Source organism: Hyalella azteca, unplaced genomic scaffold, assembly GCF_000764305.2.
Source record: "Hyalella azteca isolate HAZT.00-mixed unplaced genomic scaffold, Hazt_2.0.2 contig3354, whole genome shotgun sequence".
NCBI classification, from domain to species: Eukaryota; Metazoa; Arthropoda; class Malacostraca; order Amphipoda; family Hyalellidae; genus Hyalella; species Hyalella azteca.
In genome coordinates, this window is record NW_025933605.1 from 128,060 (window position 1) to 153,733 (window position 25,674).

Genomic DNA, 25,674 nt, shown 5'->3' on the forward strand with positions numbered 1-25,674 from the left:
TGGTCAAGTCCCCAAACACGATTGAGCCATAGTTGGTCAAGTCCCCACAGTTGGTCAAGTCCCCACAGTTGGTCAAGTCCCCACACTACTGGCCAGGTCCCAAACACGATTGAGTTTAGTGGCAACCACTCCTTTCAGGCCCTTATCTGGCTAGTACTCCTCTCCTCTACAGGAGACCAATAGACTGATAATTAATTAGTGGAAGCTTTTACTGGCCAGTTATAGTGGCTGCCACTACTGTCCCCGTGTAGAAGAGCTTTATGAAGCTTGCAGTGTCAATTGCTTGCCAAGATTAATGCCAACGTTGTCTTAGATCTCCAGTTGTAATTCAAAAGTAGGTCAGGAGTCCTTTTTATACACAATCACTAATCAATAAGTTAACACAAGTGAGGTTATATTCTAGGATTGGGTACATCATGCGTGCATACCAGGTGACAAATTTATTTTGTCAGAATATGACCTTTTTGAGTTGATTATAAGATCGATATTTCTCAGAAAGGCAATATGTTCTAAATAATGAAACCATTTTTAAGAGAGATTAGCTTTTATACGAGTCATCTTTAAAACTAACGATTGAATTTAAAGTAATTATAAGCTTGTGTTTGGAAAGCATGGATCAGCAACAAAACTTCTGCCAGGGACTGTGGGTACGAGGATCCTGATTGTCATTTATTTTAATACATGTAAAGCTCTTAAAGCACGATTACATTGTAATACCTGTCCCAGAGTTTTACTGCTCAGCAATGAATGCGCAACTACAGTTTAACATTTAACTCTGACATATATTATTGATCGGTGCATACTAAATGCCTGAGATTATATTAGACCTACAAATGCAACTGCAAAAACAGGTTGAGTTCGAGTATTCGACTGATATTCATTTTCTGCCCGCCATACACATTCAAATAGATTACCGATGCCGTCATATCTCTCAGATGCCCCAGTATGGGTGCCAACATTTATCGTTTTTACGAATAAATATTTAATTTCAAGGAGCATAACGTAAGAAGATTGTGGCATCCATATCAAAAGTTCAGCAATATATGTGTGCTTCAATAAATGTTAAATGTCCGACTGTTCTTTAGAAATACTTAATATTTTCTGCGGGCGATTTCAACTCCCTCTATTTACATAGACTTTTGCAATACTTGAGAGAAGTTTCTCGTATTAAAGAATAATTTTACTTTTAGCGCATTTTCTCATTTATGGAAAAAATGCACTATTTGTGCTCGCCATGTCCGTCTGTCTGTCCGTCCGTGACTTCACGTTTTCGTCGACGAGAAAATGCGCTCTCTGTCACTCACTGCAGTGAGTACTGAGTTATATTTTTTTGGATATTGATCTAGCGAAACCAACGGTATTCAACTTGAATTTTTATCTTATCCTTTACGGATCCAATATATGCCACAAATAACGCAACCTTCGTATTGTACATGAACACGCTTTCCGCACTGCGCGTCTTGGCAGAAAGCAGACTAACATTAAGAAGCTTGCACAAGGCTGGTTTACAATGCGACTTAATTATAAGCACGTTTCACGCATCCTATACATCTAGAATAAAAATATTATTCATATTTACCGCTTTATTTGAGTGTATATATTTATTTAAAAAAAAATAAATAAATTAGCAGAATAATGGAGTTGAATGACCACTGAGGAGGAGAATTGCTGGCTGGATGAACTGCAAGAAAACTATACCAATAGGTCTTGATGTAAATCCGTGTTGTACAAGTTACCCACAAGAATACTTATGATTGTCCACGCATTGGCAAGACATATAATAGCAACTTAAATCTTAAATTCATTTTTTTAACTTTCATGATACAATCTAATATGTATACAGTTTCACGAACTAAAGTAAGGGGCATTAAAGCTATATAAACGGGGTTTCTATTTAGTGGAACAAATTTGATGGCATTAGTACTTGATACTTTAGTAATTTTACAAAAATAAACTGAATTGACGAAATTTGATTAAGGATGTCATTAGAATTTTTGAGTTCACGCATCTTGGCAGCTTAATCTAGGAATGAGGAGCAATAGAGTTTTACGGAATTCTGGACTCAGGAGGAAGTAGAGAAAAAAATTGAAAACGTGACCAGAGACTTCGAGCACATCGGCGACCGCTCGAAATGTGTTCACAGGCTGCTTATGCTGCTTATCGTCGTTCAGGGGAATTATTTTGTACAATGCGCTGGGGAAGGAGGAGATGTAGAAGAAAACCGTGATAGCAAGCAGGAGGAACACCAAACAAACCTCTCGATCGTTACGGTTCTCGTTAACAATTATGTAGCTTCCTCTCTGTTTCTTGGAAGTCTTGCTCTGGTTAGAATGAAGACTTGTTCGCAGAGGGCGGATCGGGATCACGCTACAATGACGCACGATTCTATCCTGGCGATGATGTTCCGAAAACTTTCCGAACGAACTTTGAGAGCTGTGAGTTATACCTACATCTCTTTCTTGGCTATCTACACTAGTGGCTTCCTTTTCTTGACCATCTACATCGATTGCTGCCCTTTTCTCGTCTTCTATATTATTTACTTCCTTTTCTTGTTTTCCTGTATCACTCGCTCTTTTCCACTGCACCGACTCCTGCTCAAGTTTGGCCAGCAGCACGGGACTGGACGCGGCGTTGTCGCAACAGCTCAAACTAAGGTGATGCAATCCAATGCAAATTGCCGTTTGGCCCGAATCATCCTGCCTCTTGCTTCTGCCAAAAATGGCTTCAATTGGCCTGCGTCGTTGAAAGTCTTGCACAACTTGCGAAGTGGGACGACAATTTTTATTTCGTTTTGCCAGTCGCAAAGTCCAAATTATTGCCATATTAAAAGCTGTTATTAATATCCCAGGGAGAAAGCGTGAGTAAACTTCCCTGCCAAACTCGTAAAAATAATACCATTTCTGATTCATGTACTCGCTCTCGTATATACAACAAGCTGGTATGTCACCAGACGACGCATAACATGAGTACGTTTGCCTGAGCGGACACGGAACGTATATGGCGAAAGTCACCAGGAACGTTGCTATACATCGTCTGTAGACGACAACGAGGGTTTGTTGACTTGAGAATTTGTGCGGATAGCAGACGGCGAGCCAGCGGTCGTATGAGAGCCACACTACAATGTAAACACTGAGCGTGAGGAAGAAATTCACCACTGGCACCGCGATGTAGGCGTAGTAGATGGCGGCAGACTCGGTCACTGGCAAGCCGTCTGAGGTTAGGGCGAATTCCTCCAGACAGAAGGGAATGTTGAACAGCAGGTAGAGTAAGTCAGAGGCAGCAAGTCGCGCCAAGTACCTGCAATCAAAAACCTAGTTAGTTCAATGAACATTCGATTAAAAATAGTCCCACCAATTACAGACAAGAGATAGGCCGCTACGGATACTTAATTAAGCGAGTTACAATTATAGTACGATCCTAGATTGACAACTTCAAGCAAAGTAGCTTGTATAACAGAATGTGGAGACGTCAATCATGGCTTAGGTTAAGGTAGTCAAATGTTTTCTGGAAATGCTTGACGCTTAATTATTTTATCGTCATAGTAGTATGATAACAAGTGGTACATAGTAGTAGGAATAATTTTCCTACAACAGAGTATGATAACAATTTTTCTGACGAAAATTTCATCGTCTCATTGTTATTATAAATAGGTTCGGGGTTATATTCATTAAGTCATCACTTTGATCCTTCCCCAACAAAAGGTTTAATGTCCCCTTAATAGACCACACTGCCGGTCTTCCGTCATTCAATCATGATCAAAACATTGTGCGATCTGTTGATGTATTAATTTACAACTCAATAACAATAAATAAACACAGGATTGAGGGTAGAATTTCCTCTTGTTTATTGAGTTCGAATCGCCGACTACAGATGAAAGTCTTCGTCGACTCTTTGTTTCGCGCGAGAAAACATAGAAGTTAAATAAAGAGCTCCAAGTCGGCCGCGATACCTTCCCAGCAACTGCCATGTCCTTGCATTCGTCTATTGTACGAAATGATGTACTTGTATTGTTTTTTGTGTAATGCGACTTGGGTAGTGTGACTGATGTTACGTGACTTATGTCAAATGAATTGCGTTTTGTGACTGTTGTTACGTGACTATGACTGGTGTTACGAAACGCCATCACATGAGTTGTGATTGTAACTGGTATTACGTACTATGACTGGTATCACGCAACACCATCATATGAGTTGTGATTGTGACTGGTATTACGTGACTCGTGCCATACGAGTTGACTTATACTATGTGTTTTGTGAATTTTGTTACGTGACTAGGTTTATAAGGCTTGTGCTATTTACTAGTATGAGACTTGTGTATTTGCTAGTATGTGACTTGTGTTATATACTTAGTGTGTGACTTGTGTTATACATATACTAGTACGTGACTTGTGTTATATACTAGTATGAGACTTATGTTACATACTAGTATGAGACTTATGTTATATACTAGTATGAGACTTGTGTTATATACTAGTGCATGACTTGTGTTATATACCAGTATGAGACATGTGTTATATACTAGTGCGTGACTTGTTTGATGCGTGTGATGTTAGGCTCGTTACGTGACGCTGACTATACGACTTGTGTTTACGTTGACATCTCCGACTCGTGTTATGTGAAGTTTATTTTGTGATGCTCGTGACGAGATACGTGTCTTTGACGCTCGTTACGAGATAAGTGTCATGTGACGAGATACGTGCCATTTGACGCTCGTTACGAGATACCTGACGTGTGACGAGATACCTGTCATGTGACGCTCATTATGAGATACGTGTCATGTGACGCTCGTGACGAGATACGTGTCATGTGACGCTCGTGACGAGATACGTGTCATGTGTCGCTCGTGACGAGATACGTGTCATGTGTCGCTCGTGACGAGATACGTGTCATGTAACGCGTGTTACACTAGAAGGTATCAACAGAATACCCCACACCGCGGGCACGCAGCAGCGTTCCTCCTCACTCTTCTTCTCGTCACAGCACAGCACGGCACAGGTACACTCAGAGAAATAAATGGGATTTTGGACAAATAACGGATCACTTTTCGCCCGTGTGTTTGTCATTCTGTTCTAGTTTGGTAAGAAACAAAGATGTGTCAGTGCTTCACGCAGAAAGTGTGTCATTATTTAGACAATCTGTCCTATCAATTTTCCTGAGTGTACGTAGGATTTGCCCCAGCAGGTTTTTCTGCCCAGAATGTATATTTTCTCGGAGACTTTTCACAAACTTGGTTTGCGCTCGTGTTCCTGCCATAGTTTTCACTTAGGGTTTACATGTGTAAAACTCAAGCTGTACACTATAAAACTTGTCCTTCCAGTTGTAGCGTGTGAGTATATCCGTACTTTTACCGTATAATATCAGCCAATGAGTTCTCTTAGAACTCTGTTTCAGACGCAGATATATCTACGAGTATAGTGATATCCGTTAGCGTCAGTTAATGAGCAACGAAACTTGGCATTTTAGGTTATCTGTGAAACGTTCTCCGTCTGTCAAGGAGCAACGATATAAGTACTTGGCATAATAAGTTAACATTATAACGTCATACGTCAGTCAAGAAGCGACGATACTTGGCATGCCAAACTTGTATCGCAGCACCATCCGCAAGAAATCGAGTAGTTTTCAGGTGGCCATTTCTTTGCACTGGCTCCAGACAACCTCATAAATCAGCCTTCTGCCGACAGCCGAGGGTTTTAGACTTCTCATTCCTTGATTCTAGACCTTTAAAAGAAACTGTTAGTCGCAGGAACTGTCACCCCGTGTTTGTAATATATTAATTTACAGTGCGAAATATATGTGAAAAAGAAATTTTGACAGTGAAATATTTCCTATACGGAATACTGGAGAAAATTAGCAAAATTCAGAACTTAATAGAATACAATTCAGATTTCCTTTGTGGTCATTATTTTTCAATTTGCAATGCAACAAAATATAAATAGATTAGTTAGTATCAAAATTTCATGCGCTAATCGCATACAAGATAAAAGTTACGCGCGATCATCATAGAAAGAAATGCTTAGGAATCAGTGCAGGCGGTCGCGGTGCTAGCGCAGACTCTTAAGGCAGAAAAGAGTTGCACGTTCTCCCGACGTTTGCACCGAGATATGACGTCAGGCATATCTTAGTCCTGCGTCAAGCCTGAGTATAAGCTATTGACATCGTTGCATCTTAGCGATTCAACAATAACTCAATGGTATTCCGGCGGCAGTGATTGGAAGACCGTAACCCGAGCCCAGGTCGCGCTGATATAAAGCTCACCTGAGAGGAGCCGAGGCTCGCCTCAACAAACGCGAAAAATGAGCGCAATTTTGAGCGCCAGAAATAAGTGGCAGGAGAACGATGCGTAACACGACTAGCCCATGCTACACGAAAAAATGCATGATATTCGTTCGATTTTTACAGGGTGAAAAAATAAGGTTCATGCAATTTAGTGAACTCATGAGACTCGTTCACGAATAACGAGGTAGACGGAAATCGTGACTTGATTACATGTTGACTTCATTTATTTACAAATTAAGGAGAAAACTGTAAAAATTATAAATAAAGGTTATAATGATAAATGATTGCTGTCACAAATCAGCCAAAAACGCAGCAGCCACAACAAGGGAAAAATTCCAGTTAACATAATATAATCATAATAATCAAATAACATAATCATAATAACAAAACCGTTGAGCCTCATTTGGCGTGGGATTCTCTATAAACAATAAGCGGGGCGTAAGGCAGCTGCATGTCTCTTGGGTGTCCCATCCTTTACAAACGAGATGACATTTTCATCCTGAGCGAAGCAGGTGAGAATGATCTCCAAAGCTTTCTGGAGAATATCAACAAGATACACGAGTCACTAAAATTTACAATAGAAATCAGCAATCAGGAGCTGAACTTTCTTGATCTCACAATGTATACAGGGGAAAACTTCAGTAAGAACGGAATTATGGACAGCAAAACTTATTTCAAACCTGCAGAAATGATAAATGATTGCTGTCACAAATCGGTCAAAAACGCAGCAGCAACAACAAAGGAAAAATTCCAGTTAAGTTCGTCAGCTAATAGCAGCAAACAGGTTATTGTGGTAATTGAGGCCACACCGCCGTTATTTTATTAATATTTTAACATCACTCTAGCTGAATAAATGTGTCTAACAGGTGAAATATACGCTTCGTAATTAGTCTCGTTTGGTAATTAATAAATTTAAAAATTGACTGATATTGCAAATGAACATAAGAAATATTGAAAAAAAATAAATCAGTACTCACTGCAGTGAGTGACAGAGAGCACATAAATTTCTCGTCCGTCCGTGAAGTGAATTCACGGACGGACGGACATGAGTCACGGACGGACATGACGAGCACAATAGCGCCTTTTTTCCATAAATGAGAAAATTCGCTAAAAATGACAATTTGTTCAATTGAAGGGTAAGCAGACGTGGGGCAAAGTGATCAAATGGCAACCTCAAATGGTTCAGCTAATGTGAGCCGAACCCAATGAATTAAGTTTCCTCGACTCCCTATGACAGAAATTTGTATGCGAAGAAGGTCCTTGACTCACGTTCCCGTGTCAAATTACACAATGTGAATCGTGCTCGAAGTTCCCGAAGGCAGTCGTACTACACGACATCGACCATTAATGAAATCTAATAAAGTGTTTATTTTGAATTTTTTGGTCCTAATGAAAAGTCTCAGTTCAAATATATTGCTGCGAGCACTATGGTCAGCCATCACTTCAGACGTACAACAAAGCATTGTTTTCTAGCCACAAAATAAATCAGTGAAGAATGAGCCACAAACGCTTGGGACTTACTTATATTCAGTATATTTTAATCTTCTAACTTCTTTAAAAAATTAAATTTTGTTGCTCACTTGGAAGTGAGACACTTAATTTTCATTACGTTTGATTGAAAAGCCTTTTAATTAATAAGCTTCAAACAATCGATGACGTCGACTAACCTGAAGCGGGTGCAGTTGTGAGAGACTGTCTCTCGCACCCAGCTCCCGGGTTCGAGTCCCACTGAGGACAAGTTCTTTCGGGAAGCTCAGCTCATTGGTCAACTCAGCCATTCATCCAACTCTGGTTGATAACCTGGTTGATAACAGTACCTGGCTTGTCCAGGGTGTGGTGTAATTAAAAAATGGTTCTGGCGGGTCAGCGAGCCAGTGATGGTCGTGGAACTACCAGTGGCACTAAGTGCCAGGAAAAACTGACCCATTACCCCCTCCCTTACCTAATCGCCAATACCAGGATGGGCAATTACAACAACAACAACTAACCTGAAGGCAATGCCCTGCATGGAGGGCTGTGACAGCACCCAGAGGTCGATGATGTTCGCCAGTATACCCACGGCGATGAAGGTAGGGAAGCCCACCATGTAGACCGCATGCAAGTGCGAGTCATGGTCTGGGGATTGAAGGTCGGGACGAGTAGTGGAAGAAAGGTTGAAGAAGGATCTACCGTCTTGTAGGAGAGAGCAGTTTGTGCCGAGCTGGTGCATCAAGGAAAGCGAAGGCGTCAAGATTTGACTTGGCTATATATGAATGTCGAGTATCCACGATACTGCTAACCTGTTGAAAGGAAATATAATTAATACTGCGGCTAACCAGGCGCCGAAGCAATTAATCAATACTCTTTTTAAGAGTATTAAAGAATACTCTTTAGTTAATAAAACTCCATACCTAAATATTTTTCATTGGGCAAATTTAGATACAAAGAGACACAACCTGACTTTAAGGTTAGTTTTCAACGTAACATCGAGAAACGATGCTAATACCGATTATATCATTATCAAAAAATTTTTTTTCAATAGCGAACATTAAGAGGGAGGGCATCGTTGCAACAAACAATCTTGAAGAATTAAATGCCAAACAAACATAGTTTTGCCCGTGTAATCGTTGAATTACTGTTAATATATACTGAGAGTAATTGCTTACTTGCACGCAGTTTGCATAGCGCTCAGCAGCTGCTGCCACTATATTCCATTTAAATGATTTAAAAGCCTCTAGTAAATTACACAGCTCTATCATTTCATTGAATCTATCTTTGATAGATTCAATCAAAGTTCATTCATATCATATCATTCTTTGTCTTTCAGATAATCTTTAGTCAGATGGCTGAAATTTATATAATTTACTAGCCGCTGCTGTAATAATTGCAATACCTTGTGTAAACAAAATACCAAATGAAAGCAATATGACACGGCTAGTCCCCACGATATAACGGAGCTCTGTGCTCATGATCGCCTGGCATGACGACCGAGGCCAACTTGTGTACACTGAATATCTAGTGTATGTAACGAACAAGTTAGTAATAACTCACTTAAGAACAGTCGCAGTTAGTGTACGTATGGCTGTGTTCATTGCATGCCTACACTCGCTGCTCATAGACAAATCTACAGTAACAGTTAGTGCATACAGCTGTGTTAATTTAAAAATGCACTTTACTCCCTGCTCAATGCTCATCTACACTTCCACAGACACAGTTGGTGTGTACGTTAATTGCATGCACTGTAATCGTTCCTCATCTAAACTCTTCTAGTCGCACTTAATGTACGCTTCCTCTTTGTTATATGAGTGAGGATTAACTAGATAATTTTGAGGTATGGTCAATTCATTCCCGTTACCTCTGAAATTCAACCGTGATAGGAAAATCGAATGCCCCCTCGTCGCGGTATAGGCCCCTAGATGCAGACTTGCTTCATAGGTCGCAGCCTGCACGCGTTCGACTGAATCAACAGAGGGCGACTCGAACTGTAGTGCGGATAGCAGTAATGATTAATGAAAGCTTGATGAGAGACCGTCATCTTGCATCGTAAAGGCCGGTACTAATTATGCGTTCTGATTCGAGGAAAATTTCCTTCGGTCATTTATATATGCAGGGAATTTACTACTGGGTTTGAAGTAGTAAATGAAATCCGGGTAAGCAGCTAATTTTACCCACCTTTGATCGCAACAATACTTTTGACTACCCCCGCCAATCGACTCGCATATATTGAATGTAATAGGAAATCCCCGTGATTAAATTACTGATGATGCTTATCACCGTGCACACCTAGAAGCTTCTCGGCTTGCACGCATATGTTGTGAAAAAAATAAGCGTACTTTTTCAATCATGTTTTTGAAATGAAACCTATTGCATTCCGATAGGTCGGGCCGTTCAGACATTTAAAATACATGCCGCGTGACAATATTTTTGTTCAATTGCCGGGACACACTATTTTTATTTTTTCCTCACTTGTCTTCACTCATATCGCCTCACTTGTTTTCAGTGAGGTCGCTGGAAACAAGGTGGCGGTTATAGATCACTAACAAGCCCGATTGTATGCGAGGACAAGCGAGCTCGGCCAGTCCGCGTCAACAACCACAATTTGATGGGCCTTCAGAAAGCGACCCGCTTCAGCAAGCAATGCCTACGATAGCTGGCAATATTTTGACCGTAGCATCACTGCTTTTGAACTCTCAAATCGACGAAAAGAGGCCGCAGCTCGAAGTCCCTTCGACAGAACGAGCTCGGTTATCAATTAGGGCGGCAATTTGAGTGCTAGAATATAAAAAGTAAAGATAACACGACAGAAAACGACCCTACATGGGGACATATAACAATTGAATGCAAAGATATTCTTCGTATTGCTCTAAATACTAAATAATGCAGAATAATATTCTGAATCGTTAAATACTAATAGAAATCGAAGTAACAGCTCTGATGCGCTTCTATTATTTACATTTCAAATAATCAGACCTTTAACTAGGATCTCGATATGGCGTGTTTCAAGACGGAGAAAATTAATCGAAATAAATTCTAACATTAAAAACACAGCGGGCTGTATCCAAACTTCCTTCGCTAAATTGCAGTTCTGACATGAGACTGAAGTGACCTCAGACCGTCCACTAGACGCACCAATTAGCCTGAAGAGGCAGCTATGTGTCTTCGATCCGTCAAAGTTAGTTTGACCAAAAAACATAACGTCCTGCACATAACTAAAGAAATTCATTTTAATTCAATGAGTTTACCGCGCTATTAGCGTCCACATTAATAATTAACTTCACCTGACATCTGGCGACCTCCTGACAGCTTATTTACCGCCAAGAAAAACCATGTGTCTGATGTGGCTTTCTTCATTTTTTGTAGTGCAACTTTAACCGCATTAACGCGGAATTTATCACAGATTTCTAATAATTTAGTTCCTGCTTTCCTTTGACTTGATATCGTACAGAATTCACTGGAAAAGTTCTCTTTGCTTTTGGCTCAAAATACTTGTATTTTTAGGTATAGATTTTCTGTCAGAAAGAAAAGCGTTTACGTATGTATTGATGTTACAGTTTTATAGACACACCTAACCATTCGTCTACAAACATATCGTGACTGCCACAAGGTAATTCATTCAGTGACATGTTAACTCCAGTTATCTTCAGTAGACAAAGTTAACCCATTGTCTAAAGATACATGAACCGTCATCAATGGTATTGGCATCCTCTGACACATCTTTTAGACGTAATGACAGAGACGAAGGGCTGAGGTGCCAAGCTGCTTCGTTCGTCGGTGAGATTGTTGCCTGGAAACTTGTTGGCTTTGTCTGCTCATTTACGACACCAAAAGTAAAGTGACTCGTGAGGCCACAAATAGACGACACCCTAACCCAGACGAGCTGGATTTTACCACCCGACCTTGTCCATTGCAACCAATATTTAGCCTGGCATGAGCATCTTGTGTCGAACTCTGGTCAAAGTTAATAGTGACACATACCTCGGAGCGTTAATTGATTCATGCACCAGCATACCTTTCTTCATGGTGCGCTCTATGTTCTCGGCAGAACAGAAAATAATTATTTATTGCAAGTTCTTCAACCAGTGATTGGTCAATTCAGTGTAATCTTTGACGAACGCTGTACAGACATACGTCAGTCGTTTTACCATACAGATAAATTCTGAACTGTTTTGCGCACCAGTTACAAAACGAACGTGTTAGTAATAAATATTTTAGAGTAATTCCATAAGAAATCCATAAGCAAAGATTTTCCATGTTAAGAAAAATTCAGCTCTTATAGCACTAGTAGCAATCTTTCAATAAAGAAGTTAGTAAATAAACCTAAAATTCAAGCGCCTACACATATTAGAATTTAAGAACTATCTGAAGACAAATCCTAAGAGAAAAAGGTGCGGATAATTCCAACAGCGCTATTGTGAATAAATAGCTTCGTTGTTAATTAGGTCAATTTCGGCTATGATTTGTCAGAATTGTGCGTAAAAAAACGTACTAAAACTTACCGTTTTGCGCTTTAATTGAAATCGAATGGGAAAGAAATTCAGACAACGCTCGCATGAGCAAATTGTGAACACATAGCTTCATCGTTAATTAATTCAAGAGGGTTTCGATTTGTCAAAATTGTGCGTGGAAAACGTGCTATGAAAATTCGCCCCAAGGTGAGCGTACGAGAATAATCACGCTGCTATAATCCCCTGAGAAAACATTCCATTAAAACAACTTCATTGACAATTCGAAAGTTTATTCGTGACAAACATGCATCAAAGCATGTAATAAAGCTGAGATAATTAATTTGGCTCTAATTTAGTAGTTTGCCTAACTCTTTGGGTAGGTACCGCCAGGGACAGGAGTCACAACAGTACTGAAACTGTGACCGTTAATGATGCACCTCAAATATAAATTTTAAAAGGTAGATTCACATAGAATTTCAAAAGCTGTGTAATTGTCTTTTGAGCAGTGGAACACAAAAAACTACCAGTTTTATGATTGGTAAGTTAGGTGCAGTGAATTAAAACCGGCGACTCTCGAGTCTGTCAGTTAGGCTCTCCGCTCTCGTGCAACAGGTCTCGCACTCCCGCCAGTCGCACTCTACATCTCTGGGCCTATACATTCAAAAAAAGTTAAGAGATCGTAAGTTCATCAGCCAATCATTGACGGCCTTTCAAGCAAAATCCACCAATCATAGACAAGAAAATAGAGCGTAAGTACTTACGTTCACTTAGCGAGTTTTGAAAGTATGGTCCCTGCTCTGTCAAGATGCTTCAAGTCGAGCAACTTCTAATAGGACAAGTTGTTCGATTAGTTTGAAAAGTTTTGTATCATACCAGCGCAACATGGATTGATGCAAAGTTAACAATTCAATCAGTGTGATGATAGTAATTATTTTAATTAAAGTAATGCTACACAAGTACCTACACTTGTCCAAGGCTAGTGCCAAGAAAGAATTTATTTGAAAGGAAAAAAAACTTGAAATCTAAGTCAAGAGTTTGAGGAAGGCTGGAACTTGGAAATGCAATTCTTCATCATACCTATGATGCATAGTGCGTGGCAACGGTAGCATAGGTTAACGTCAATGAACGTAATTATTAATTATAGCAAGTTTATTGAACTAAGAATTCAATACAGCGTTTTATATTTTATTTTCTGAAACTGTGTTCATCGACACGTTGAAAATATTGTCTAGTGTCAATAACATTTAATTTTACAGCATCACGTTGCGATAATCACAAACACGTCAGTGACACTCGTGTTCATTAATTAGTATCAGATTTTCAGACATAACATGCCCTGCTCCAACAAATGATTTCACTCTATAATTTCAACAAACAAGTTATCAAAATTACAACAGAAACGTTATTGTACACTCAAAGTTTCTCAATCAGACTACCCACATACAGTCGGTTTTATGACTTTGTAGAGCTCTTTGCTACGCGTCCCTACTTCGCAACGTCCTCAGCTCGACTGCGCGACTCCCGTCCCCAGTGTTGCCAGGTTTTTTCTCTGCGAGAATACCAGATTGCCTAGCTCAAAATACCAGAAATATACCAGAAATTCTATTGTTTGAAAACTGACTAATACCTCCAAATTTAATGAAACTATTCGTCAGAAACGTTGGTTAGAAAAAGAAAAAATGAAATTTTATTTCGTTACTTGTTTTTCACATAGGTGACTTGTGAAAACATTCACTCCACGAATGCATTGGAGACCTGGTCAAAGTAGACACGTGGTGCAGTAGGCAGCCAGTTCTGTGAATGGATGATGATTTTCAAGATCAGTGAAATATTGTATGGCACCCCCGAATTCAAGTGGCACTCCAATAAGTGGCACTCTAGAATTCAAAACCACCAAACAAAAATGGTGGAGCCTGCGTCGCAGAGGTCGGTTCGACAACCTCACTCGTCTTGTTCCATATCATCACTGATCAGTAATCAATCAAGGATCATCACTCTCGTGTTCATATTGCACTAAGCACTTTTGTTAAATGTTAACAATTAGATCGGGGTTATTTCATCAAGCGGTAAACTTGCGGTTCCAAAAATGGCGGGAAAGCTCTAATCGCGCCGCTCTGAAGGCAATCTACAGTATATAAATAATAATATAATCCACGCCAACGCTGGATTAAGTTCAAATTTCAGAGGTGGAACTTAATGCAGTAAATTTGCAGTAAGTCAGAAAATACCAGAAAAATACCAGATTAAGGCATATATACCAGATCTAAAATATTCATACCAGACACCTTCTGAAAATACCAGATTTGTGAAATCTGGTATAGAAATATACCATCTGGCAACGCTGCCCGTCCCGCGTCATTCACTTATTCCCTACTCTGAATGTTTATTTCATTCACCACTAAGCAAACAAGTCGTAAAAAGTGTCAGGCTACCTCACTTTTGCTCAATATAGATTATATAACATCAGAGTGCTGATAAAAAATTGAGGGACTCTCAGTATGTGCCTAATATTTACGTAAACGCAGGGAGGGACTTCTTGAACTCTGGTGGCATGGCCACACTACTGCTGGCTTGTAAACTGGCCAATGTCCAGTCGTTCAAGCTGTTGATGGTACGTGTACCTATGTATGCTTTTTGCAGTTCTCGTACTTATTCTACGTGCTGTTGAATGTACATATACTAATCCTGCGTGTTTTTGCCTGAACACGTACTTATCGAGCGTGCAATTTGCAGTACTCTTACTAACCTGTGTACTGTTAGCTGTACACGAACTTTTCCTATGCGTTTATGGTAGTACACGTTCTCATCCTGCGGTCTGTTGTCTGCTGTTGTGGTGGTGCCTATAAATTATAATAAAAGTTGCGTTAGGCGCCCGCTGACTCTTGTATGGTTTTGGTGCAAATGTGCGACAATTTTACGGAGAATGCTGGTGCAAATTTTACGATAATCGGTCATTTCTGAATAATGTCCGATTTACAATGATAATTTAGTCGAACTCCCATAGGTAATACGGTGGAAATATATATTGTTGATGTTTGATAAAATATGATTTAGTTTTCATCAATATCGCCTTTTCCTTTTCACGTATTGATACGTCAAATAAGTCCTTGATTCGTTTTCATCTGATATTCAGCACTAGAATTAACTAATCAAGCCGGGTTTAACCTCGCCGCAACTATGACTTGAAAAAAAAAATTAAAATGAGATTCAACTCGATTAATCTCTCATGTCTGCGAACGGTTCAAGCCAGCACCAATAACGTCTCTTACTCGTTGATTTCTGCGGAAGACGTAACTTTTGTACGTCTTTGCATTGAGATGCGAATTTTCTTCGCAAGGTAATATAAATGGAAAATTTACGCCGTAAAGTGTTCCAAGTTTGTTCCCAGCTTCTTAAAACATAGAAATACTGGCCACAATTTGAAACATAATTATAACTTTACATAGCTCAAGAAGAAGCCCGAAGCCGAAAAATTAACAGCTGACAATCTTTGAACATTCCTCAGGGCCCAGTGTAGTATATGTTCATCAACGGAGCAACTGGAGGGAATGATGCTACGCACACCGAATGGTAAATGTTATTACTTTTTACACTTATGATGACAGCAGATAGACATGACTATCATCGGAGCATGTGGAGTGGAATGATACTACGCCAGAAGGCATGCGATGATAACAGCGAGGCATGACTATCATCGGACATGTTTAGGGGGGAATGATAATACGCACGAAGGCATGCGATGATAACAGCGAGGCATGACTATCATCGGAGCATATGGAGAGGGAATGATACTGCGCAAGAAGGTATACGATGATAGCAGCGAGGCATGACTCTGATCGAGAGGCGCAGGTGTTCGCGGGAAACCGACACCAGCGGATGATCCTCGTTGAGGTTAGGTTGCTGTGCCATCGGCCGACTCTATATAGGCTGTGCCATGGGCTGATTCTAGTCTAGGCTGTGCCATCGGCCGACTCTAGGCTGTGCCATCGGCCGACTCTAGGCTGTGTCATCGGGCGACTCTAGGCTGTGTCATCAGCAGACTCTTGGTTGTGTCATCAGCAGACTCTAGGCTGTGTCATCGGCCGACTCTATAGGCTGTGTCACCGGCTGACTTGTCACCGGCTGACAGTCGGGATCAAGACTGTGCCATCGGCCGACTCTAGGCTGTGATCGGTCGACTCTAGGCTGTGTCATCGGTCGACTCTAGGCTGTCATCGGGCGACTCTAGGCTGTCATCAGCAGACTCTTGGCTGTGTCATCAGCAGACTCTTGGCTGTGTCATCAGCAGACTCTTGGCTGTGTCATCAGCAGACTCATGGTTGTGTCATCGGCCGATTCTAGGCTGTGTCATCAGGCGACTCTAGGCTGTGTCATCGGGCGACTATAGGCTGTGCCACTGGCCGACTCTAGGCTGTGTCATTAGCAGACTCTTGGCTGTGTCATCAGCAGACTCATGGCTGTGTCATCGGCCGACTCTAGGCTGTGTCATCGGGCGACTCTAGGCTGTGCCATCAGCAGACTCTTGGCTGTGTCATCAGCAGACTCATGGCTGTGTCATCGGCCGACTCTAGGCTGTGCCATCGGCCGATTTTTTGCTTCGCGTCACCGAAATATGGAACGTTCCGACTATGAACGTATTCAAAAACAGACTAAATAAAGTTATGCATCTATATAGGTTCAAACTTGATCTGCCTAGCACTCATCGGACCAGGTTATCATCCAGTAGTTATTTCAAACCAACGTCAGTTGCGAAAAGATCTGGTCAAAGGCCGCTTGTTAGATCTAATGTGAACAGGTCACGAAAAGTACAAGAATCGGCAACAGGTTATGAGCCTCTTTCTTCAGCGCCGACCCTGCAATGTTATGCTACGAGTATTATGTTATGACTCTAGGCTGTGCCATCGGCCGACTCTATAGGCTGTGCTTTCGGCCGACTCAATGCACTAAAAATTGAGGTGCAGGTACTTTAATATTTTATTTACCTGTAATCATAATCGTTTTCATCCTATACGTTTACCCTACATTGTTAATTAGGCAAAAATATTTCATATTTTTCTGAAAGGACGGTAGGTGATGACATACTTGATAAATGTCTGTATAATTAGCCTGAATTTTGTGGGAAATGATACCAATTAATCAGATACGATCATTAGAATATGTCCAGAGTAGGCGTGGCGGTACATATGGCACTGAGGATTAATACTGACAATTTTGCACGAACTTAACAAACAATTACGAACATCAAGAGTTTCGAAACTTGACCATTTCTGGAAATTTCGAGAACTGGGCGGCGACCTAATGCTTAGTTATCAAAGTCAACCTTGATAATGAAGCACGTGAGCAAGATTTATTTGTGTTTAATGCGGCTCGATTACAAAACTTTCCTTAAGATAATTCAAAATAGATTTCAACAGACCTACGCAAGCCATGTACTTCATTAGGTAGAATGGGAGATATAAAAATGGAAGCTTAGAAAGTAAATAAGTTCAAGAAGGAAAATAAGTTATCCATTGATATATATCGGCTGTTACGCTAGCCCGTGTAATTGGTACTATTGCCTTACAGGCGCCCGTGTAAAACTTGTCCCTTTGAAGCAACTAAACGTCATGTATAAAAACATCACAGAAAACAAACCGAAGTGCATTGGAATGTACTGATAAACAAAATAGTTCGAACTGAACTCGCAAATTTCAATCCCAAATCCAAGTTCGTTTCCTTCGCTGCTAGAGTACTGGGAGACATAGACGCTCTGGAGTCAGAACCTTTACGGCTTTGGTATGATAATGTTGTATTGAATGGTGCATGTTTATTTGGTGGGGTTCCTTATGATGCCGGCAAAGAGGGTCACTCTGACGCGGCTGTCGTAGATGAGAAAGAGGAAGGGACGGTTGGCCACGAACTGGATGGCGCTGTTGGCGCCGCTCCTGGTGGCCATGAGCGCCGTGGCGGCGGCAGCCACCGTGCCGCTCTCGTCCACCCGCACCTTGGCCTGCTCAAACCCAGATAATTAAAGTAACATTATTTGACATGCCTAAGGCTGCCCAATATAAAACTTTATAATACAGTATCAGGTACATAACTTGTGGATGGCAGCATAGGTACAAGGTGTGTGGATGGCATCATAAGTAACACACCTTGTGGATGGCAGCATATGTAACACGCCTTGTGGATGGCAGCATCAATGACACACCTTGTGGATGGCAGCATCAGTAACACACCTTGTGGATGGCAGCATCAGTAACACACCTTGTGGATGGCAGCATCAGTAACACACCTTGTGGATGGCAGCATCAGTAACACACCTTGTGGATGGCAGCATCAGTAACACACCTTGTGGATGGCAGCATCAGTAACACACCTTGTGGATGGCAGCATCAGTAACACACCTTGTGGATGGCAGCATCAGTAANTGCAAAGAGAGGAGGCATGGTGAGACACGCACGCGTGGCGGTGCAAAGAGAGGAGGCATGGTGAGACACGCACGCGTGGCGGTGCAAAGAGAGGACGTATGGTTAGACACGCAGGCGTGGCGGTGTAAAGAGAGGAGGCATGGTGAGACACGCAGGCGTGGCGGTGAAAAGTGCGGAGGCACGGTGAGGCACGTATTAATGACGTTCATGTCGTGGGGGAAAAGTGATAGTTTAAATGAGTCTTTCGATGATGAAAAGTTCAATGACACTCAGAAATGTAAGCCAACATGAGTATTGCCACCTGCGTTTTGTCTTTCAAGCGATTTATCTCAGTACAAATCTGCTACATGAGGGCACCCACCTCAACCTCTGGCAACATGATCAGCATGGACATGTTGCTGTTGTGGTAAGGCAGCTGCAACACTGTAGCACCTAGAGCCGGTGATCTCACTGCACAAAATAATACCTTAATCTCGATCGCCATCTCACTGGCTAGACAACATAGGCAAATATTCTTTTCATATTATGTGAGGTGACGAATTGAAAAAATTGCGTAGATATTTTCATCGACTTACCAACCTTCGGTACCTCTGCAGTTGTGAACACGACCACTCACCGATGTTGAAGTTACCCAGCAGGTTCATCATGTCGGCCGTGGTCGCCTGCTCGCCCGTTGTCCGGTAAAAGACCTGCAAATATTTCATGTATTTATGATACCACAAATCCATCATGTGGCACTAATTCTAATTAACTAACTTGATGTGATCACGAGTAGAAACTGAACAGAAGATTAAACTTCTTAACTTAGAAGATAGTGGCATCTAGACGCGACTCAAATTCCATAGGGCAGTGACTACTGTGGAAAAAGCTAATCAATTAATTCAAACGATGATTAATAGTCTAACTAAGTCTAATATTCTGAGTGGTAGAATAACGAGACCCTGTGTGGTAGAATAACGAGACCCTGAGTGGTAGAATAACGAGACCCTGACTGGTAGAATAACGAGACCAAGACCCCGAGGTAGGAGCAAAACGCTGAGTTTGACCTGCGTTTTGGTATCTCTTGCGTCGAACTTGGTCTGCCAGTTGCCCTTGAAATAAATGGCGTTGAGCAGCACGAAGACCGATCTTCTGAGGTTGTCAGGGCTGAGCAGGTCTCTGATCTCTCCTCCTGTCGTCACGCTCACGTCGTTGTTGATTTTAGCAGCAGAGCCACCTGCAGTATAGGTTCAGGCATCATCACTACTGCAGAGCCACCTGCAGTATAGGTTCAGGCATCATCACTACTGCAGAGCCACCTGCAGTATAGGTTCAGGCATCANCATCATCACTACTGCAGAGCAACCTGCGGTATAGGTTCAGGCATCATCACTACTGCAGAGCAACCTGCGGTATAGGTTCAGGCATCATCACTACTGCAGAGCAACCTGCGGTATAGGTTCAGGCATCATCACTACTGCAGAGCAACCTGCGGTATAGGTTCAGGCATCATCACTACTGCAGAGCAACCTGCGGTATAGGTTCAGGCATCATCACTACTGCAGAGCAACCTGCGGTATAGGTTCAGGCATCATCACTACTGCAGAGCAACCTGCGGTATACATAGGTTCAGGAATCATAACTATCAAGCAATAAAGATTACTTGTGAGCCTCTTCATAACGTCACTTTTTAAATGAATGCATTTAAAATGGGTATAGATGGACATAACGCTTCAATATTGAAATATAATGTTTAATGAGCAGCTTGTTGCTCGTGTAACTTTTCATTGTAATCAGGTAGGCTGATTATTGGGAGCCTGTTGTCGCCAAAGCGATTAGGAGGCAAATATGTATAGTGTATTCGCTGCATAAACGTCGGGAGCTTCAGAATTATTCGGAGATCAATGATTAGAAACATGAAAAAGAATTAAAACAAGACGGAAACAATAACATTAAAAGTCTGAAATCAACTGTGAAAGATATGTTAAAGCTCAAACTCTTAATAAGCTATACACAATAGCTGCTGAGGCCAACAAGCATTGCAGCGTTTGCATTTTAACTTGAAACATATACGCAATTTGGAGCTGCTGTAATCGCATTTTTATAAAAAATTTGCGACAGTAGAAGCACAAAATCATGAAACAAATTCTCTTCTGTTACCAATAAGGCAGAAACCGCTCCGTTCAAAGCAGTCATCGTCGAGAGTAGTTAGCTCTCGACGAAGCAATAGCAGTGGAGAGTGATGATATAGCATGATATATACCATAACGTACAATCAGAATACAGTTCTAGTAGCGTGATACTATAACGTACAACCAGAATACAGTTCTAGTGGCGTGATACCATAACGTACAATCATAATGCAGTTCTAGTAGCGTGATACCATAACGTATAATCAGAATACAGTTCTAGTGGCGTGATACCATTACGTACAATCAGAATACAGTTCTAGTAGCGTGATACCATAACGTACAATCAGAATGCAGTTCCAGTAGCGTGATACCATTACGTACAATCAGAATGCAGTTCCAGTAGCGTGATACCACACCGTACAATCAAAATACAGTTCTAGTAGCGTGATACCATAACGTACAATATCAAAATACAGTTCTAGTAGCGTGATACCATAACGTACAATATCAGAATACAGTTCTAGTAGCGTGTTACCATAACGTACAATATCAAAATACAGTTCTAGTAGCGTGATACCATAACGTACAATATCAGAATACAGTTCTAGTAGCGTGTTACCATTACGTATAATCAGAATACAGTTCTAGTAGCGTGATATCATAACGTACAATCAGAATACAGTTCTAGTAGCGTGATACCATAACGTACAATCAGAATGCAGTTCCAGTAGCGTGATACCATAACGTACAATCAGAATGCAGTTCAACACACCTTGTGGATGGCAGCATCAGTAACACACCTTGTGGATGGCAGCATCAGTAACACACCTTGTGGATGGCTTCATCCACGAAGAGAGGCCCAGAGTCTGCGGTGAAGCTGGAGAAGTTGGAGCGCGTGCGGTCGAACATGTCCGTGATGCCCAGCTGCTTCAGGCTCTGCTCAGCGCAAGCATGGAGAAAGTCCATTCACGTTTCGTCTTCCAAGTCGCGTAACGGTTTTATTCCAATCAGGTTGCAAGGTAACTCACTTTTTGCTAACAATAAAGAGGGGGAGATGCTTGACGAGTTCGTCAACAGCTCATTCATGGCATTATTTTCGCTAGCGATGTTTGTGAGGAGTAATCAACACAAATTTACCTAAACAAACCTTTGTACGTTAGTGCTAGGGAAACATAATTGGTCCTTGGCCTGAAGCTTACAGTATCCAGTGGAGGAAGGATCACGAAATAGCTCATGTTCTTCCTCCACAGGAAAATTATTCATGTAGTGATATAGATAAATATTGTAACATGCTATTTATTCCACCAGAAGTGCTTGAGAAAATAATTAAATCCTTTTCGTTCAAGTTAATCGCGAGCTCATTTTAAACCCTGTCGTATTATATTGAACACTGAACATTGGCGCCGGTGGTGTAGCAGGCGGGCTTTTATGTGTTCCTTTGCATCTATTACTCTCATTGAATGGGAAATCTGGCTATTATAATGATGACCTCCACTTCAGGCTGCACCTCGGTTTTAAAATAATGATTTACACCAATTCATGCCGTTCCTCAATCAGTCGCGAAAAATAACAGGCATGACCAAATGTTCAATGTCTGTCTCGAAACACTCACTTGCACTAGTTCATCTTCTAGTTTGACCTCAAGGTCGAACTTGGGAATTGAGACATTGACTTGAAGCGGCTTCATGGCAGCCAGGGCCTGCCCCAGCGTGTACGGCGAAAGCTTCGCCAGCGTCTGGTCCAGATCAGGCTTCTGGTGACGGAAGACGAGACTTATACGGCGGTGCAAAGAGAGGAGGCATGGTGAGACACGCAGGCGTGGCGGTGCAAAGAGAGGAGGCATGGTGAGACACGCAGGCGCTGTCTCTTATACACATCTAGATGTGTATAAGAGACAGGCGTGATACCATAACGTACAATCAGAATGCAGTTCTAGTAGCGTGTTACCATGACGTACAATCATGATGCAGTTCTATGTTTTATCTGAAAAGAAGCCTCACCTGGGTCGGCCAGCATGTTGAGGGTCTGAACGTCGTGGATGACGTCAGAGACGCAGGGGCGCAGGTTGACGCTGGGGTCAAAGTAGGCGCGGTCGACGCGGCGCAGCTCGGGGCTCCCGTTGGCCCCTGAACCCAGTGCGCGCAGACTGCCGGGGTGAAGACATTAGACAGCCCATTACGCGTCAATAGTAGATAATAATGTCATATAACAGACCATATATACAGTAGATAATACAGCCAGTCATCAAATAACGAGGACTCACACAAAGTCCAGAGCGTATTTAGTCCTGTATGCACCGAGCTTGGTGTTGGGAAGCCCGAGGGCGTCCTGGAGCTGCTTAAGCGTCGTGCCCTGGGCGCCCATCAACGCGAGGCTGAGGGCGCTCCACACGCTGTAGGGCGACACCAGCAGGTTGACGTCCCCAGCCTTCTGCGTCGCCGTCAGGTGCTCGTTCAGCTCCCGGATCAAGCCCAGCCCGAAGTTATCCACTCCTGAGTTGCAGTATCGCACTCATAAGCCGAACTTATCTCTATTTAATTCAACCGACATACGTCCAAAGCTAAACGAACAAGCCTTATAACATCCGTACGTATAAGGCGTAACATCCGTAATTAGTACTTTCAGTACTAATTTTATCTGAAAACTCTTAATTGACTAGGTACACATATTCCAATTTACTTGCTGCAACAATGCAAAACTGAATTCCCTTGCAAGACTGACGTATATTTAATCCCGCTTGTATTTGTGTATATGTAATCTCAATTCCCATACTAATATACACTTAAAAACTTGACTTATACAGACGTCTATTCCACCATTACATCAGATTAATCAAGTATGTTGCGCTTGCGCCTTCAAACATTTGCACACACACGCACCCACTTCACTCACCCGTGCAGCGCCTCCAATCCAAACATTTGCACTTCCATGCACCCATTTAACTCACCTGTGTAGCGCCTCCAATCCAAACATTTGCACACCCACTTCACTCAGGGTGAAGTACTTTCTACCGTCACTCACCTGTGAAGTTGAACTCGTTGCTTGGCACGCCGGCAGCGGCGCTGTCAGTAAAGCACAAGTCGAACTGTGCCCGCGTCTGAGCGCTGAACAGCGTCACAACCAACATAACTTGCCAAGCCGCCATGCTGGTCTAATAAAGGAGCCTAATTATAAGTAACGAACTAATTTCTCTCAAGAGACTTTTCTTATTTGGTTTCTGAAATTCTGAGGGTAATAAAAATGGTTAGGAAAAAAATGACAGCAAATATCATGCAAAGAACTTACACCGGGTTCGATATGGTCCTAGGCATTTCAAGTCTGTACATATATTTTGCATAGCTTTATCTAGTCTGTTCTTGAACGCGTTTATACTCGAAACGTCAACGATGTCATCGGGGAGGCTGTTCCACATGTCGGTGATTCGAAGCGAGAAGAAATGTTGTCGCGTGGATGAGTTGCGAAGCAGTTTTTTTAGTTTAAAGCTGTTGTCCCATGGTATTGGTTCTTGTTTCAAATTCTAGTAATCCTTCTGGACCTTGCATAAACCATGATTATACTTGTATACTTCAATGATGTCCCCACGCAGAAGTCGATAACTGAGGCTTGGAAGCTTCATAATCTTTAATATTTCTTCAAAAGACTTGCCCTTCAAGCTTGGAATTATTCTTGTTGCACGTCTTTGAACACTCTCTACTAAATTTTTGTCATCTTCAAGTCTCGGTGACCACACGGCGTTTCCAAACTCAAGGTTCGGGCGCACGACAGCAACAAACAACTACTTCATTGATTCTGCATCTAGGATTGACGGTGTTGATGTTACTTGCAGGTGCATTGTTTGATGAACACCGTATTACCATGCACTGCTATAAATTCAAATATTTTAACGCAAATTTTGACGAATTTTTTATGAATCGTAGGATTTGACTCGCTAACGTGATACATTGACACAGTCTGTCTCGATGGACGACACATAAGACACGCAACGCGACATCTCATAACACACTCGACTGCCAGAAGCATTAGGGTACACACCACAATCGCTGCATCACTTCCCGTCTAATAACACACCTGATGGCGGGATGATGGGCGACACAGGTCGCAATGGCAGCAATACATCTCATCTTAGAAATTCGTATGTCAAATGCCGGAAGACACATTACACATTGACTGCATAACTTGTTTTAGAAAGAATAAGTGTAAGATAAGAAGGTAACACAAAAGTACTCGTCAAACACACTTTGCTGTTAGATGCAGGAGGGCACTCATCACCGGTGCAGCAACACTTTTTATCTAGCACTCTTAGCTGCCAGATGCTGGATGTCAAGTAACATCTATAGGCCAGGATTTTCCACCGGAAGCCGCGGCTCGGCAGATAGAGCGGTGCAGCGAACGCTCCGCTGCTCCGTACAACGTGACGTTTCTCCATGTAACTTCAACAACAGTGCCGTCAAGGACATGACTGTGGAGCGTCGAATTCTTATTATTGTAGATTTAGATGACGAATGTTGTGGCGCTTCTTTTTTTTATTAAAAGCACTCGAGAGCACAGACGTGCGTAGTCGTTACGGAGCTTTAAGAGAAAAGTAAGTAGAGAAACAGAAACTAAGAGCCAGTTACAGCGCGACGTCAGCTGAACGTTCGCAATAAGGACGAATATAACGTGATATGATGATAGCGCAAACAAAGCACACTTCGTATCAGTACAAACCAGTAATGGGGCAAGCAGTGCACACTTTTTCATCATCACAACCAAGTAATAAGTAATGTGGCAAGCAGTGCAGTGCACACTTCTCATAGGTACAACTGAGTTATGGCGCTAACAGTAAAAAATCAATTTCTCATTTATACAACTAGTGGGCCAGGTCTGATACACTTCTCACACATATATGTATATATTCTCACGCAAAAGTATGTAGCACAGTTAAACTCATCCGTGACCGCGTGGCTCGAGTGGG

At 41.8% G+C, this 25,674-nt stretch overlaps 2 protein-coding genes across 4 annotated transcripts; both read right to left on the reverse strand.

The window, feature by feature from the left end:
- Positions 1 to 1,287: 1,287 nt before the first annotated feature.
- On the reverse strand, positions 1,288 to 12,442 carry LOC108669405. Of its 3 annotated transcripts, none has more exons than XM_047879576.1 (3): positions 12,251 to 12,442; positions 8,264 to 8,554; positions 1,288 to 3,297 (listed from the first exon to the last, which is right to left on the reverse strand). In XM_047879576.1, the coding sequence occupies exons 2-3, from the start codon at positions 8,482 to 8,484 to the stop codon at positions 2,001 to 2,003; spliced, it is 1,518 nt and encodes a 505-aa protein (XP_047735532.1). In that variant the 5' UTR covers positions 8,485 to 8,554; positions 12,251 to 12,442; the 3' UTR covers positions 1,288 to 2,000. The 3 variants fall into 3 exon arrangements, with proteins under 3 accessions (XP_047735532.1, XP_018012217.1, XP_018012218.1); XM_018156728.2 differs by lacking the exon at positions 12,251 to 12,442 and adding an exon at positions 11,033 to 11,261; XM_018156729.2 differs by lacking the exon at positions 12,251 to 12,442 and adding an exon at positions 8,921 to 9,058.
- A 5,098-nt stretch (positions 12,443 to 17,540) lies between these two features.
- LOC108669399 lies at positions 17,541 to 23,940 on the reverse strand. Its single transcript, XM_018156720.1, has 6 exons — positions 23,742 to 23,940; positions 22,984 to 23,212; positions 22,721 to 22,866; positions 22,333 to 22,580; positions 21,549 to 21,656; positions 17,541 to 18,188 (listed from the first exon to the last, which is right to left on the reverse strand). Exons 1-6 carry the CDS (start codon positions 23,863 to 23,865, stop codon positions 18,006 to 18,008), a joined length of 1,038 nt encoding a protein of 345 aa, XP_018012209.1. The 5' UTR covers positions 23,866 to 23,940; the 3' UTR covers positions 17,541 to 18,005.
- Positions 23,941 to 25,674: the final 1,734 nt, after the last annotated feature.